Raw genomic sequence first — 16,593 nt, 5'->3', positions numbered from 1 at the left:
GAAAACACTTGGTAACGTTATCGATCAGTAGGAATGCCTGCGAGTGTGTTAATCGACCGAACTACATAAGTTGAATAAGTACGCTACGGTTTTTTTTTGTTTTTTTGAATCATTGGTTCTCGCCCCCTTTTGCTTTTTGTTTTCGGCACCACGTTTCCGTATTACAATTCCATATTATTTGAAATGATCCCCCCCCCCCCCCCCACGAAAAAAAAAAAGAAAATTGGATGATGAATAAATTTGGAACTTATTGAACAATTATTTGTTTGTTCATTCAAAGAGGGTATTCTTACGTTAAAAAAATAGCCGAATAGCCGCTATGATGGAAAGGGTATTCTGATAATAGTAATGAAAGGTAGCATCGTGAGGGAATAACATCATTTTCCAGGTTCTCCCATACCATAATCTAACAGAAATACTTAACAATTATTCCACGAGTACGCATTGGATATTAGCTGGTAGATAGCCAACCAGAGGATTGAAGTTGGCTATAACCATGTCTTACCCAACACACGCGAACCAAAATACTTATTATGCTATATATCCCAGAAGCACTCAGGCATACAACTATGCCAGGACTTCAACTTGGGTGAACCAAAGAGGATATATAACACTTGCTAGAACTTCAAAACCATGTGCGAACCAAAGTACTTATTATGTTATATATCCCAGAAGCACTCAGGCATACAATTATGCCAGGACTTCAACCTGGGTGAACCAAAGAGGATATATAACACTTGCTAAAACTTCAATATCTTGTGCGAACCAAAATACTTATTATGTTATATATCCCAGAAGCACTCAGGCATACAACTATGCCAGGACTTCAACCTGGGTGAACCAAAGAGGATATATTACACTTGCTAGAACTTCAAAACCATGTGCGAACCAAAGTACTTGTTATGTTATATATCCCAGAAGCACTCAGGCATACAATTATGCCAGGACTTCAACCTGGGTGAACCAGAGAGGATATATAACACTTGCTAGAACTCCGATACCATGTGCGAACCAAAAGTACTGCTCATGTTATATATCCCAGAAGCACTCAGGCATACAATTATACCAGGACTTCAACCTGGGTGAACCAAAGAGGATATATAACACTCACTAGAACTTCGATTTACCATGTGCGAACCAAAATACTTATTATGTTATATATCCCAGAAGCACTCAGGCATACAACTATGCCAGGACTTCAACGCAATGATTTCAATCCAGATAATGAACAAGTAGATCTGCTGAAAAAATGAAAAGTGAACCAGACTTTTCTTACTCGTGCATTGTTCTTTGGTAACATTCCTTAGTTACTTTTCATGTGCAACAATATTGTATACTTTCCTTATCACACTAAGTCAGTCAATTGCTTCCAGGGCTTGCTTCGGGTCTTTTTTTCTCAGCAGCTATTCTGCGATATCGCTCATCACTTTAGCCACTTCAACATTCTGGTCCACCTAATCGGCAAATAAAGATGCAAGAGGCACCTGGAACTTATCGCAAACATCGCCGATCAAGGTCCACATATCGCTTGTACTGTACTGTCCGGGTTGTCCTTTGCCGGGTCCTGTGTGCCTGAGCTCAGCGTCGATTGACCGCCGTTTTTCACCTCATCTCGAAGGGCCTCTAACTGGGAAAGCGCAACTTCAAGTTCAGCCTTAAGCTTAAGATTTTCATCTTGACTCTTCTCGATATCCTCTATGGATATGGCTGACCTTGAATCGACTCCAAATACTGTTTGTACAGGGTCATGAATTTTGTCCTTGTTGTTGTCACGTGTGTCAGTCGCTGTTTGGCAATCTTCATTATCTTGGCCAATATTTAGGCTGTTGATGCCATCAACCAACCAACTGCACTTTTCTTCTTCGCCCGCTTTTAGTTTTTGCCGAAGTATCGCGGAAACAACGCCGAAAGAAGAGGCTATGAATACCTCTTCTTTGTGAACTAGTCGTCGATCCAAGTGCCCGCCATTTTTAAGATTCGAGAGTTGCACTGTGTTAAATTCTTTTGGAAAGCGTGACACCAAAGGGCTACTCGACATGAATTTTCCTACAGGAATGCCGCATATTTTGGAATTCAGGAGATACCAGTCCCTCGAATCGCTCGTGGAGTGCAGCTATTTTGCTCTTCGAATATCGAAGGCATCCATGCCGCACAGCACCTGATCGAAATGAGAACAAATTTCCCGCTCTTGCGAGTAATGTCTGAAATTCAACCTCAAGAAAAGTCAAAAGAAAAATCCAGCCCCTCAAAATAAACAGGATTGACGCCATTGGAGGTTGTACACCACGGTGTTAAGGTAATCACCGAACGCTCCCCTGTTGAAACCACAAATCGAAAGCGATGATAGCTACTGAGCCGGATCATGACGTCACACCATAGCAACCAAACCCCACGAATTTTTTAACATCCGGTTTGCTCTGGCTCGTCATGACTATATCATAACTGGTTTAAATTCATCTGATTTCGGCTCATGGCTCGTGTACGACGACCTGACTGACGTCATTAGTTATTTACCTTCGTCACCGATTACAGTAGGCACATAGGGTACATAGGATCAGAGGCCCAGAAGAACAGTAGGTACAGAGGAACAGTAGGTTCAGAGGAACAGTAGGCACAGAGGAACAGTGGGCACAGGGGAAGAGTGGGCACAGGGGAACAGTAGGCACAGAGAAACAGTGGGCACAGAGGAACAGTAGGCACAGAGGAACAGTGGGCACAGAGGAACAGTAGGCACAGAGGAACAGTGGGCACAGAGGAACAGTGGGCACAGAGGAACAGTGGGCACAGAGGAACAGTAGGCACAGAGGAACAGTGGGCACAGAGGAACAGTGGGCACAGAGGAACAGTGGGCAGAGAGGAACAGTAGGCACAGAGGAACAGTGGGCACAGAGGAACAGTGGGCACAGAGGCACAGTAGGCACAGAGGAACAGAGGAACAGTGGGCACAGAGGAACAGTGGGTACAGAGGAACAGTGGGCACAGAGGAACAGTGGGCACAGAGGAACAGAGGCACAGAGGAACAGCAGGCACAGAGGAACAGTGGGCACAGAGGAACAGTAGGCACAGAGGAACAGTGGAACAGTAGGCACAGAGGAAGAGAGGCACAGAGGAACAGTGGGCACAGAGGAACAGTAGGCACAGAGGAACAGAGGAACAGTGGGCACAGAGGAACAGTGGGCACAGAGGAACAGAGGCACAGAGGAACAGCAGGCACAGAGGAACAGTGGGCACACAGGAACAGTGGGCACACAGGAACAGTGGGTACACAGGAACAAAGGAACAGTGGGCACAGAGGAACAGTGGGCACAGAGGAACAGAGGAACAGAGGAACAGTAGGCACAGAGGAACAGAGGAACAGTGGGCACAGAGGAACAGTAAGTTCTTGGTTTTTGCACCGCGATGCCTAGCTCAGAGTTTTTTATACTTCTTGAAAAAAATTTGCGCGTTTCTTTGCTACCTTTTGGCACTCAGGTAACATATACACCTTCGATGTTAGTAAAAACGCTTAGAATGTATGTTATTGGGCGAGCCTTGCATCTTGACCCTTGTCCCCCGTGCCATCCATACATCTTGGGCTACTTGTAAGGGATCTGGAGAGAAGGCAAAGCACATTTTCCTGAAGCTTATAATCTACAGTTAAACAACAAGAGACGTGATAACCGAAAGCTCAGGTTTGTAATAAAAAAGGGCAGACTTTGTTATTTGTGGATTTGAATTAGAAAATAATTTGTATGTATCAGAATTCAAGGGCGTAGGAAAAAAAAGGAATTATTTATTTATTTATCTGCTTGTTTAAAGATTTATTGGCGAAAAGCAACTTTTACACATGCAAGAGTTTTTCTCTCATTGTATTGCTGCTATTTTTCATCAAGAAGTCTTTGTGAATATTGCGCTATTCACTTTAAAACAGGAGTTTGAAACCCAGTCATCACAACGATAGTAAGAAAATGAAAGGCAAAAATAAAATGATCGAAATCCACCTTTTGGCCCTTTGAAGAGGTCCGCGAAAGTATTTGAAGTCAGTGTGAAACGTAGTCATTTCGGGTCAGTTTGAACTTTTGGGTTGATGAAGTGTTCAACGTCCTTTCAGTTCATTTAATGTTTGAGTGCTCAAAGCCACGTCTTTAGAGGTAGCCTGTGCGGCCAGACATGTAACAAAATCGTGAAGGGCTACTTTACCTAAGCTTGGTGAATAGTACAGACTGTTAAAAGGTCAGCAAAGGAGGACCATCAGAAGGTAACTTCCTTTTTGAAAATTTAATCAAATGACTTCAATCATTAAACTTTAGACAGAAAATCATGTCCTCTTCTCGCTGTACTAGAAGAGGACATGATTTATTCGTTCTTAGGAAAAATTGTTATGAAATAAAAAGGATGTAAAAAAGAAGCCAATTTGCTTGACGACAATTTTATTTGGAGAACAGAACTGTAAAATGCGAGGAGCACGAGGTTATTGAAGAAATGAAATTAGGTCATAGTGTTACGGCCGGGAAAGACGTAAATCGAACGCCTAACATGCGACCCTTAAAATGTGATTAAGCGTAGTATAGCCATGGACATTACAAGTCTCGCCCTTTGCCTGTATTCACATTGTAACTAATATCAATTGTACCAAAGGTTGTCATAAATTGTTAACGTTTTTCCATGTTTCGATTTATCAAAATTCCCCCTGAAAACATGGTAAATGGCATTTCCGAGGCCCTAAAAATAATAATTTTCTGGAGGGCATGCCCCTATACCCCCTAGCTTCTTCGGCGCTCGTTTTTCTTTTGTTTCATGTGTGTGCCTAGACCGAAAAACCAGACTACGCCCCTGAGGATTTTCGACCACGGTGGAGCCTGTAGCCCTAAAGCAAATGATATGGGGCCCTAGAACTTTGAAATTCTCTCCTCGGAGGCCTGGAGCCCTTTCTTAATTTTAAGCCCGGATCCCTGGAGCCCTAAACCCCTTTGAGAGCATGTCTAGTTGGACAATCTATATTCTCTAGGTGACATTATATTTAGTGATCTCGTTATATGAGCTGCATCTGTTTTATTTTCCTCCTTAAAGAAAATAAAATTTCATATCCCCGATTGGGAATAACTAACAGAACAGATTACATGTAATACCGTATTTACTCGATTAAACGCCGGGCTTCGAATAAACGCCGGGTCTCCAAGATGGAATGTTAAATAATCCCCTTAAGTATTTATTAGACATATAATGTACTGCAGATATAACGGAAAGATTTATTTCTGTAAAATTTAATGAAGAAAATCCATTGCTTCATGGATAAAGTGCTCAAGCAAGCTTCGGATTTCAAATAAACGCCGGGTCAACGATGCCAAGTTTAAAATAAACGCCGGGGGCGTTTTTTCGAGTAAATACGGTACCTGCCTATTAACCAAAAGACGGAATAGACAAAGTCCGAGAACAACTAATTTATACTTAATTTCGACACTGTTTTATATAACTCGTATAAACAGTATGATTTATCAGAAAATGAAACAAAAAAATATGTTTAAACAGAACACGTTTTTCTAAAATTATTAATACGTTTTCTCGTCTTCAAGAATCATGGATCTTAAACGAATAACGCATTAACTCTGCCACAAATGTGTTTGCATTGTTTTTCATTTAAAACTGCTTCGTGTGGCTGAAAGTGCCACGTGCCGATGAGAAATAAAGGTTTAAGCCATCGTGGGAAAACTGCGACCAAACTTCCTTCAATAATCACTGGCGATTAGTCCTTTGAAACGGGATTGGCCGTTGCAGGAAGATATCATTTTGTTATCTGCTTGTGCAAATTCGATTTAGTCAAAAAACCAGTTGTATTGGATTTGTTTTTTGAATAATTCCTCGTCAACCTTTAACTTGCCTTTTATTTCTTGTAGTTTCTTTGTTATTGCTGACGAGGATCTTGGACGCAGAGAAAAGACATTTTGATAAATTGTCACTTCTGAGCAGAATTCTATTCTAAAAATAACCAGCGGTATTTGCAGGATATTACTCATTGCCATTGGCACACAGTTTCCTAATTCAGAATCATAATGGCCTGGCCTAAGGAACTTCTGAGCTTCTGTATCATATGAATCAGTGGTGTTTGTTATCATAAATGGTTCGTAAAGGTGCCGATTGGGCCCCGTGAATTCTTGCACAATCAACTGTCTGAGAACGTTTATTTTATCCTCGTTAGACCTTTCCGTGCTGATACCGATCGATTTCAAGTACGTGATCAGTTTTGAGTTCCCTTGATTTATTGTTAGAAAAGAGCTTAAAGTGATGGAAATGCAACGTAGAAAACAGTCTCCATCTCCGGGCATCGGCAACTGTTGGAATTGAAATGCATTTAAAATGCTGTTTAACCTCTCGTCGCATTCTTCCGCGTCTGGCCTGGAGTAACGTGTACGTGATGAAAATAATAGAAGGCTCCGTCCAACACACTGAGTCACATTTACTTTCATTGTAGGTGCATCACATTTCGCTTGCAAATCTTGCGATAGGCTCTTCATATACATAGCATACTCCAGAACTCTATGATACGTGTCTTCTGTCGTGATCTTCACATTGTTGTCGTTATCAGTCCCATATTCCTCTTCCTCGCTACTGCTATCCCCTGTTGAATCATTTTCTCTAGCATTGACTTCCGCGCCATCTTCCAAGTCATCGTCGCTAAAACTGTTTGGATTTTGAAACACTCCGGTACCAAATACTTCTTCTTGATCCATCGACAAGTCATGGTACTCGGTGACTGGGACAGGAACTGCCGAATGACACGATCCTACCTTTTCTGATATTCTCCTTTCGTTCCACCTGTATAGGCACGTACCTATGCTTGCCACTGCTGTTTTAACACCAATTCTCCTTTTTTCTACGCCTTTCCGGAGGCTTTTATGCATCGATTCCTGTCTACTTGTTCCTGCTTTTGGAGGGATCCCTTCCAAGCAACCTTTCTCAATATGTGCTCTTAACTTGTCCAATTGGTTACGGGCATTTTTTGAAAGTACCTTCTCTCCTGCAACTTCAAGATTCTCCCAGTTTTCCACAAATCTGTCTAAATTTGTCAACATTACTGAGCGAGAGGGCGTCGACTTCTTCCGTTCTTTCCCAATATCGCCCGGCATTCGGAAAACTAAACGAAATGAATCGAGGCACTGTCTTCTTAACGGGTGCCTTTTTTTAATTTTACTTGCGATGCGTTGTACAGCATGAAAGAGATCAAGTTTAACCGGAATAACTCCAAACACCCCTTGAAGGAGTAACCTCCAGGCGCAACAGTTGTCAATGGAAAATCCCTCTAAGGTAATTCCGCTTTTTACAAGCCTGTTCATAATTCCAACGAGTAAAGTCTTTACTCTTGCAAAACCAGTGCCTCTTGTTAATTGCCAAGCGAGGACAATGCCATCCTCGTTCATGACAGAAAACAAAGAGTCAAACTGACGAATCCAATGGCCATTTTGCCATATACCGACATTACTAGCGACCTTAAATGTGTGGTCAGAGGAGAGCCAACTGCCAGTAAACGATGCCATGCGTGCATTGTAAAGTTTTTCTTTTGTAAAATAATCGTAAACAAAGCACTGGCGAATCAGCTTCCTGTTAGGGTTTAACTGTGAAACCTGCGGCATTGTATATGCATTGTGACTCGCGTCGTTTGCTGCTTCACCCTCTGACGTTCTCATACTTAATATTTTTGATGTCCGAATGCGTACCTCGGTGTGATAACTACGCCACATCTCAGTTAAAAGTGTTTCCACATCCCTGTACCTCATTCCAGACGCATTCCAGATGCCTACTGCATCATTTTCTTAATTTTTTTTAAAAATTGAATACCGCAGATACTAATTTTGCTTATGAAGGGATACCAATCCTGCAGTGAAAAAAAAAAACGTAGAAATCTAGGTCGTTTAATATAGCTCTAAGGCTCGTTTGTCAGGCTTCTTTCCACCGTCCCGACTACTTTTAAAAAATAATAATAAATAAATAACAACAACAAGCCTGGATGGATTAATTACATATTGTTGCCGTTCTGCTGTACCCACTGTTCTTCTATTCCTACTCTTGTGCCTACTGTTCCTCTGTGCCTCTGTGCCCACTGTTCCTCTGTGCCCACTGTTCCTCTGTGCCTACTGTTCCTCTCTGCTCACTGTTCCTCTGTGCCCACTGTTCCTCTGTGCCCACTGTTCCTCTGTGCCTACTGTTCCTCTGTGCCCACTGTTCCTCTGTGCCTACTGTTCCTCTGTGCCCACTGTTCCTCTGTGCCTACTGTTCCTCTGTGCCCACTGTTCCTCTGTGCCTACTGTTCCTCTGTGCCCACTGTTCCTCTGTGCCCACTGTTCCTCTGTGCCCACTGTTCCTCTGTGCCCACTGTTCCTCTGTGCCTACTGTTCCTCTGTGCCTCTGTTCCTCTGTGCCCACTGTTCCTCTGTGCCCACTGTTCCTCTGTTCCCACTGTTCCTCTGTGCCCACTGTTCCTCTGTGCCCACTGTTCCTCTGTGCCCACTGTTCCTCTGTGCCCACTGTTCCTCTGTGCCCAATGTTCCTCTGTTCCTCTGTGCCTACTGTTCCTCTGTTCCTCTGTGCCCACTGTTCCTCTGTGCCCACTGTTCCTCTGTGCCCACTGTTCCTCTGTTCCCACAGTTCTTCTGTGCCCACTGTTCCTCTGTGCCCACTGTTCCTCTGTGCCCACTGTTCCTCTGTGCCCACTGTTCCTCTGTGCCCACTGTTCCTCTGTGCCTACTGTTCCTCTGTGCCCACTGTTCCTCTGTGCCCACTGTTCCTCTGTGCCCACTGTTCCTCTGTGCCTACTGTTCCTCTGTGCCCACTGTTCCTCTGTGCCTACTGTTCCTCTGTGCCCACTGTTCCTCTGTGCCCACTGTTCCTCTGTGCCTACTGTTCCTCTGTGCCTCTGTTCCTCTGTGCCCACTGTTCCTCTGTGCCCACTGTTCCTCTGTGCCCACTGTTCCTCTGTGCCTACTGTTCCTCTGTGCCCACTGTTCCTCTGTGCCTACTGTTCCTCTGTGCCCCTGTGCTAACTGTTACTCTAATGACGTCAGTCAGGTCGTCGTACACGAGCCATGAGCCCTGATTTCTCACTTTTTAGAAAAAACTTTCCTGATGCAAATTCAGAGTAACCACGATAGATGGGACTGAACTAGGGGAGAGGTAGGTGCCTCAGAAGGATCACATAGGCTTGAACTAGAACCGCAGAAAATTAGGGAACGTGATTGTAACACAGTTGCGGTAAGCGTCAATCCTCGTTTGGATGCCATGATTCCTGCATTATTCAGTAGTTACGAGAATACTCCTTGAATCTATTTGAATAGCCACTGATCAATTATAATTGATCAGTGGCTATTCGTCGGTTACAGTCATATTAGACAATAAAACAACATTTTGTCGCGTAAAACGGAATTATTAACTCTGTAACTCCCGTGAGTGACCAAGAATGAATTTCTCCTTACAAAATCCATACAATTTCAAGCAGACAAGTGATGAGGATAAAGAGAAATATCAAGTGGGCGATTATCAGTTGATCCAGTAACAAATTCTCAGAACTAAAATCATAAGAATTGTACAGCAGTCAGTAAGGAGAATTACTAATACGATATTGTTGACACAAGATGATCATCATCAATCGAACACAGTGGAATGTCAATGCCTGCACTAAATATCACTGTAGATCATGAATTAAAATTTACCTTTCAACCTCAGATGGATAATACTGAAAGGTTATACAAATGCACAGTGCATTGTGTTAAGGCCATTACAACTCCATCAAAGGTGGAGGTAGTAGTTGACGTTAAATACAGTGTCTTGGCAGGGTGTTTCAGATTGACTAAATTTAATCCCGCGCTTACTGCATGCATGTGAAGACTACATGCTGCCTTGGTAGTTGAACCTAAGGTTTACGCTAATGGCTGAGCGGTAAAAATCTGCCTACTATCGGTTAACCCTGACCCACTTAGTAAAGCGAGGGGAGAATGTCGCCAACAGGTTACACCAACAGGTAACAGTGTCCATCGCAGTTAGCTTAATTTCCAGAATTTTTTCAGATTTCCTAGACAGTTTGTTGGTAATATGACTCCCTGATGGAGAGAGACTCTGAGGATATGTCTTGGACTAGAGCACAATACAGACCTTGAATGCAAGGACCTTGTGATTTGCTGAGACAGGCATGCTTAGGGAAGCCTATGATCAGGCTTCTAATTACTTACAGTACTTTGCCCAGGAAAACAGACCTATATCCCCAGAAAATGTAAGACCTTTTTAGTGTTGGTTTTGTTTTGTTTTGTTTCACAAATTTTGTTGCTTTGTTTTCACCCCAATTTCTTTATTCCTCAAATTTTGAATGTAGTTTTTCTTATTTTTTTCTAATTTGTTGTTGACAACCATACAATGATCATTCATTACGGAGTTTATGCTGGAGATGAAGCTTTTTCATCGCCAAAGCTTTATTAGGAACGAGAAGCACATTCCCATAGGCTGTTAAAGTTGAACAGTCTGGAGAAATATAGTCCTCGCAAGCGTTGAAGAAAGATTAGTTACAAAATCCTAAGTTACCTTATTAAACGACCGTCTCTAGCAAAATTTTCTTTAATTTTCATGTCACTTGGTCTTAAATAATTTTTATTTTTCGTGCGGGTCACAGGTGGTTGGTCGCTTTTCGCAGGTCCTGGATCACAGGCTACTAGGGCGAGTCACGGGTCGCGGGTCGCGGGTCGCGGGTAGCAGGCTACTTTGGCGGATCACGGTTTGGGGTAACCGTTCGCGGGTCGCAGGCTTCTGTGGTGGGTAGCGGATCGTAGGTCGCAGGTCACAAGCTACTATGGCGAATGGCGGGTCACGGGTCGTGAGCTACTACTCGCGTGTCGCGAGTTTCGGGTCGTAACGGGTTAAAGGTCAGGGTTCGTAAGCGACAGGTCACGGTTCACAGAATACTTATAAATAGTTCTTAACCTCAACGATGTCGAGTAAATTACGGTCGGTAATCGAGTAACATCATAGCCAATTTTGCGACACAACCAAAACAATATAAACAGTGAGAATGGACAGACATCAACAAGTGACCTTCATGAATATAAAACAAATTGGGACCAAAATTGTACTGTCAACTGGTTTTCTTTCTGTCACCAGTCACTCCTGAGCCCCCACCGACAAATCCCTTGCGCTGCCGAGCCAAACTCGACACTAACTCTCGCGCATTGTAGTGTACCAATAACCAAGCTGTTTGTCGGCAATCAGTCGGTATGGACTCCTCTAAATATGAGATAAGGTCAACTCAACAGGAGGGAATTTGAGACTAAATTATGATCAATTAAACCCCAATTACTAAGAACATTAACCATTCATCCACGTGGAAGAAATATGCAGTTTCAACACACGTTTCCAATATGTACCTGACGTGTAGCAAAATATGTTGTATTGTTACTCGATTACCCAAACTTTCTTTTTACATCGTTGAAACAGAGAATTATCAAATACCTATGACCTGCTTCCCATGACCTGCGTTTTAGACCCACCGCCTGACGCGCAGTCTAAGCCCAGCCCACAGGGTAAAAGCTAACACCTCCCCACCCCTCCCTCTTTAAGAACTGTCTCACACAGAATGTTTGTGATTCCCGACCACACATTATCAAGTTATCCTGTACGTGTTTATTGCTTTGGCATTCTCTCTGACTTTCTCTTATAACAGTTACCTTTTATTACCACTTCTTAGTGAACCTTACAAGTAAATCGTCATTAAACATGTGCAAATTCGATTTATTTGCTCATATTTAGATTTATTAAATAACGTTGCCTTGAACTTGATTGGTTTGCTTTTTCTCTGGCTTTCTCTGTTACACATATATCTATTATTAGCACTTCTTGGTGAAGCCTTTATCTTTTACTGTCTTACGGGTCGCGGACCACCGTTCACAGGTCGAGGGTTGCATGTCGCAGGCAATTGTAGCGGGTGGCGGCTCACGAGTCATGGGTCAAGGGTCGCGCGTCATAGGCCACTTTGGCGGGTAACGGGTCTGGCTTTCTCTGTTATACTGTCGCTATTTATTAGGACTTCTTGGTGAGGCTTAAAAATGAACCATCAACAAACGTGTGAAAATTAATTTGTTAGCTAATTTTTGAATGAAACGAATTAAGTTGTTTTGTATTTAGGAAGAGAGAAGAACAAACTTGACTTGACCATTTCTGCCAAATTGTGCAACTTTCGTCGGCCAGCATAATTTTCATCCAAGTTAGAGTTCTTTACAAAGTTGTTTCCCATACCACTGGTCTCAGATGTTCATCTCTGTCTTCTCTCTCAGAATGTTCATTTAGTCCATATTTCACCTGTTTTTTGCCACAGACAAGGATTAAAGGCAGTGCTGCTGCTGTAAACTCTACCACAGCAGCCATGATAAAAGATGGCACGTAAGTGTGGAGGTGATCTGTCATAAAACCTGTTAATGGAAATTAATGAAACAACAAATGACAACAAATAATGAAGAAGTTTTGTCTACCAGCTTCACCAATTCAACCGTGCACACTTCTTGAAATCTTGAAAAGGGAGGGGGGGGGGGGAAAGGATGGGAGCACGGGTTCCTTGAGTCAATTTTTGTTGAGTATGTGGCGCTGGTCTTTCAAAACCCTACCCTATTGCAATCTTTCCTGTGTTCAATTATAGACGCCATGTTAGTAACTTTTAGGAAAATGTAGTTTTTGTCATCCTAACTTACTCACTTTTTAACTGCCAGTCTTGCCATTTTTAAATCCCTTCTTACCAGAATTTTTTTTTCTTACCAAAATCCTGAAATGTGCAACCCCATTCTAGTACATCTATTGAAAATGCAACCCCATTAGAGCCAATCCAGTTGTGAAAATATGACCCCATCCAGTGGCACATCCCCATTAGCTTATTATTAGCAAGTACACCCCCATCCCCCTCCCCTGGCTTCAAAAATATAGCTTGCTTATATTCTCTCTTGGCTGGCTGTCAACCCCATATTCCTTTGTGTTTTTATCAGGTATCTCTTGCTTAACTTACCTGCCCCAAACAGGGGGATGAAAGATTCCTCACCTAGTAATCATTCAGATAGATTCAAATTTAAAGCAAGCCTTGACTGAAAAAATTCTAAACATAATTTTGACCTCTGCCTTACTGATTATGTGTAGCAGTTTATTGGAATTTGTTGGTTTGGGTGTGGTTGAAATTAAAAAATTCTAGATTATTTCATATTTCTGTGATTTCTGTTTTACTTACCAGCTAGGGGAGGTCCAGCTGCAGTCATTGTTCCATAGAAGATAGCACTTAAACCAAAAGCAGAAGCTCTCTTCCTAGGCTCCAAGTAATTATTCATCATGCAAATGTTAAATGTGCCTATTTCAAAACCATCTGCCAAGCCATACAACAAAGAAAATGCTATAAGATACCCATAGTTTTTGGCCTGAGTAAGCAAAACAACAGATGAGCCATCCAGCGCAAGACCAACCATGAACACATAGACGGGATTCACAGCAGGTATGTTACACAGGATTCCACTGAGTAGTCGGCCTAGAAATGTTGTGATACCAATGTAGATAAAAAGCCTTGATGCTGCATCAGCTGAAACATGGAGGTCCTCTGAGAACCTCACCTAAAAAATTTCAATGAACAGGAATTTGTATTCAATTCTGACATTCATGGGCATTTAGTTAATAAATAAAAAGGGTTGGCTTTATAATCTGTTCTTATCAATTATAATATGTAACTGGAAATCTCTACAAGTGGTGTAAGGCAAGAGCTGGAAGTAATTAACCTTCTACCTCCCATGAGTGACCAAGACAGAATTTCTCCTTACAATATCAATACAATATCAACCAGACAAGTGATGAGAATAAAGAAAACTATCAATCTTGGGATAATTAGTTGACCTAATACTAAATTCTCTTAAATAACATCAAAAGAATTGTATGGTTGACAGTAAGGAGAATTACAAATTTGGTCTGGGAGTTAGAGGGTTTAAGTAACCTGCAAGCAGGTCCTATCATCAGCACTGTGGGAGATGCATTTCTCTACCTGTATGAGTCAAGGAGAGGTTTGACCTCACCAGCTTGTGTTATGCTCAAGGCCTCAAACTTTCTCACAGGCGAAGAAAAGCTCATGCTTAAGTGCCTATAATGAGGGCCTGATCACAGGCAAGGGCTAAAGAGGCAACTGGCCTTCAAGTTGACTCTTGGAGTTGATGTGCTCAAAGATGATGTGTTCGGGTGATTATGTAATCACACCACTGCTATTTAGTCATCTGACTTGGAACATGACTTGTAAGATAACAGACTTTATTGGACTAACTACCCAGGTACTCTGTCTACTTATCATTATAATGATTATTAATATGACCAACCAGCCATTAGAGCAAACTTTCATTGCTCTGACTTTGGGTGACTCTATGGTGAGGTAATTACTGTATTATTCTATAAGCAACAATTTCATCAGCAACGTACCAAATGTAACCTTGGGATGTGGTGCCCTATAAAGGCAACTGACATTGAGAGTGTTAAAACCACAAACACCTTCTCCTTAAAGACTGAGAAGTCTATCCACTTGTTCGATTTTCCTATTTTTTTTCCTTTCTCTTCATTTAAGTCTTCAAGTACCTCATTTTCTTTCTCAGGTGCACTTTTTTCCTTATTTACTAAAACTGGACTAAATGTAAGACCAAGGACACAAACAGCTGAGTAAATTGCTGCAGTTAGACGATAAGTTTTTCTCCAATCAAAGGAGTCCAACAAGCCTTGAAGAACTGGTGCCATGCCAAGAACACCCAGCCCTGTTCCTGAGGCAAGAATGCCAGTTGCTATGGATCGGTTCCTTTCAAAGTACTGTGACGTTACCACATAAGATGACACAAAAATGCAACTGCCTCCAAATCCAAACAGAACACTGTAAGTCCCATATATAACATAAATACTTGAAGCAAAAGATGATAGTAACAAACCAATGGACCCTAATAATCCACCCAATATTGCTGTTAAACGGTAGCCAAGGCGATTCACTAACATGCTCGTCAAAGGTCCAAGGACAAATATTAAGGCTATTCCGACTGAACCAACCCATGCTGCAATAAAAAATGAAGGCAAACAAAAAATTGTTACTAGATTTTTTTTTCAAAACAATTTTAAACTGGTAGTGCATATAAAGATGAGTCTAGATTAAAGAAGTTTATATTAATACTTCAACATAAACCGAGCAGTTACATGTTCAAAAGGTCCAAATAATTAACAATCCTGAATGCACTTGTTATTATTAGATGGCCTTACTGGATTATTATGACTGCCTACTTCAAAAAGTATTTTGTCAAAGTGTGGAAAGAGTAGTGCCATAATTTACATAAAAAAAAAACTTTCAAGTGGGCTGGAATTGAGCAAGGACAAAATTTGCTTGCAGTTTGTGTTGGTGCTGGGGAAAATCACTTAACTTGGGCAGCTTACATCATTTGCATACTCTTCATACTGTTGTCTATATATTTCTTAAGGTGCTAACTTTGGTTGGTGATCATTTCCTTTATTCTCATGACCTTAATGTATGATTCAGTGTGATAATGTTAGGAGAAATTAGATGCTAGTCATTATTAAGTGTCAATGGGGTAATGAATAGGTCAGTTCAGTGTTGCTCATCTGATTAACCCTTAGAGGCAATATTATAACAGTTAAAAAAAATATTGAGCAAATTGATGTTTTTTTTTAATAAACTAACTGAAATAGAAGGCGATTGCATCAGCATACCACACCATCTAGAGTCATATGTACTTGTATTTAAGATAAATGTAAATACAAAATGAAATATGCTCAATCGGTGTTCCAAACCTTAGATTTGGTCATAAATTGAAAAAAACAATAAACAAAAAACAAAAAAAAACAAGCTTATACATAGCAAAAATTAAGCCGTTAATGATAAGCCTTAGAATTTATTTTGACAATTCAAAGACTAACATAATGAAATTTTAACCAAAGAACGCGCATAAAAAATTTTGAAAAAAATCCAAGTGAGTGAACAGTCATCACACATGAAAAATTATTTCAACTGTTTCTTCCATGAAGTTACCTGTCTTTTCTCGTGACTCTTGAAAGTAGTCCATTAACACTGGAAACAGAACTCCAAAGTTGAGCGAGATTCCAAACATCAAAGCGATCATAACAGTTGCACAAAAGCAAACCAACCAGGACCAGGGACTGTCAGTCTCTTTTCTACACATACCGCGATTTTCTTCAGTTAAGAGCGATACTGCTCATTTATTGGGTTCATGCATTTTTCGCATTCCCTCTCGAGTGAAAGTTGTTTGAATAAAATCTGACAACACAATCATCACTGACAACTCGTGCCACGTTGTGTTGCGAAACACTTTTGAAATAACCTGGGGCTGATTAAGGTTGAGGCGGCGCTCTCAGTGTGATATGACATTGGCGTATTGCGTGACATTCGACGACAATCGAGTAACTACATCATACCTGGTTTAAATTCATCTGATTTCTCACTTTTTGGAAAAAATTTCATAATGCAAATTCACTAAGTAGTCTGTTAAAGCCTGTTCCGTTCCCACCTCCGAGTGTGAAGCCTTTGAGTCAATAACTGCGCACCTACCCCACAATCCAACAATA

The 16,593-nt window shown here is 41.5% G+C and overlaps 2 protein-coding genes across 2 annotated transcripts; both read right to left on the bottom strand.

The window, feature by feature from the left end:
• Window positions 1–1,420: 1,420 nt before the first annotated feature.
• Window positions 1,421–2,181, bottom strand: LOC149042300 (uncharacterized). The gene has a single exon (XM_089212847.1). The coding sequence runs from the start codon at window positions 2,036–2,038 to the stop codon at window positions 1,511–1,513; it is 528 nt and encodes a 175-aa protein (XP_089068973.1). The 5' UTR covers window positions 2,039–2,181; the 3' UTR covers window positions 1,421–1,510.
• Window positions 2,182–11,614: 9,433 nt separating this feature from the next.
• Window positions 11,615–16,592, bottom strand: LOC113686030 (monocarboxylate transporter 4). The gene is made up of 4 exons (XM_027203623.2): window positions 16,040–16,592; window positions 14,440–15,053; window positions 13,220–13,592; window positions 11,615–12,419 (listed from the first exon to the last, which is right to left on the bottom strand). The coding sequence occupies exons 1-4, from the start codon at window positions 16,188–16,190 to the stop codon at window positions 12,226–12,228; spliced, it is 1,332 nt and encodes a 443-aa protein (XP_027059424.2). The 5' UTR covers window positions 16,191–16,592; the 3' UTR covers window positions 11,615–12,225.
• Window position 16,593: the final 1 nt, after the last annotated feature.

The sequence above is a fragment of the Pocillopora damicornis genome, chromosome 7, assembly GCF_964200805.1.
Source record: "Pocillopora damicornis chromosome 7, jaPocDami1.2, whole genome shotgun sequence".
NCBI lineage: Eukaryota > Metazoa > Cnidaria > Anthozoa > Scleractinia > Pocilloporidae > Pocillopora > Pocillopora damicornis.
Note: the sequence above shows the minus strand (reverse complement) of the source record. Positions and strands in the feature narration are given on the sequence as shown.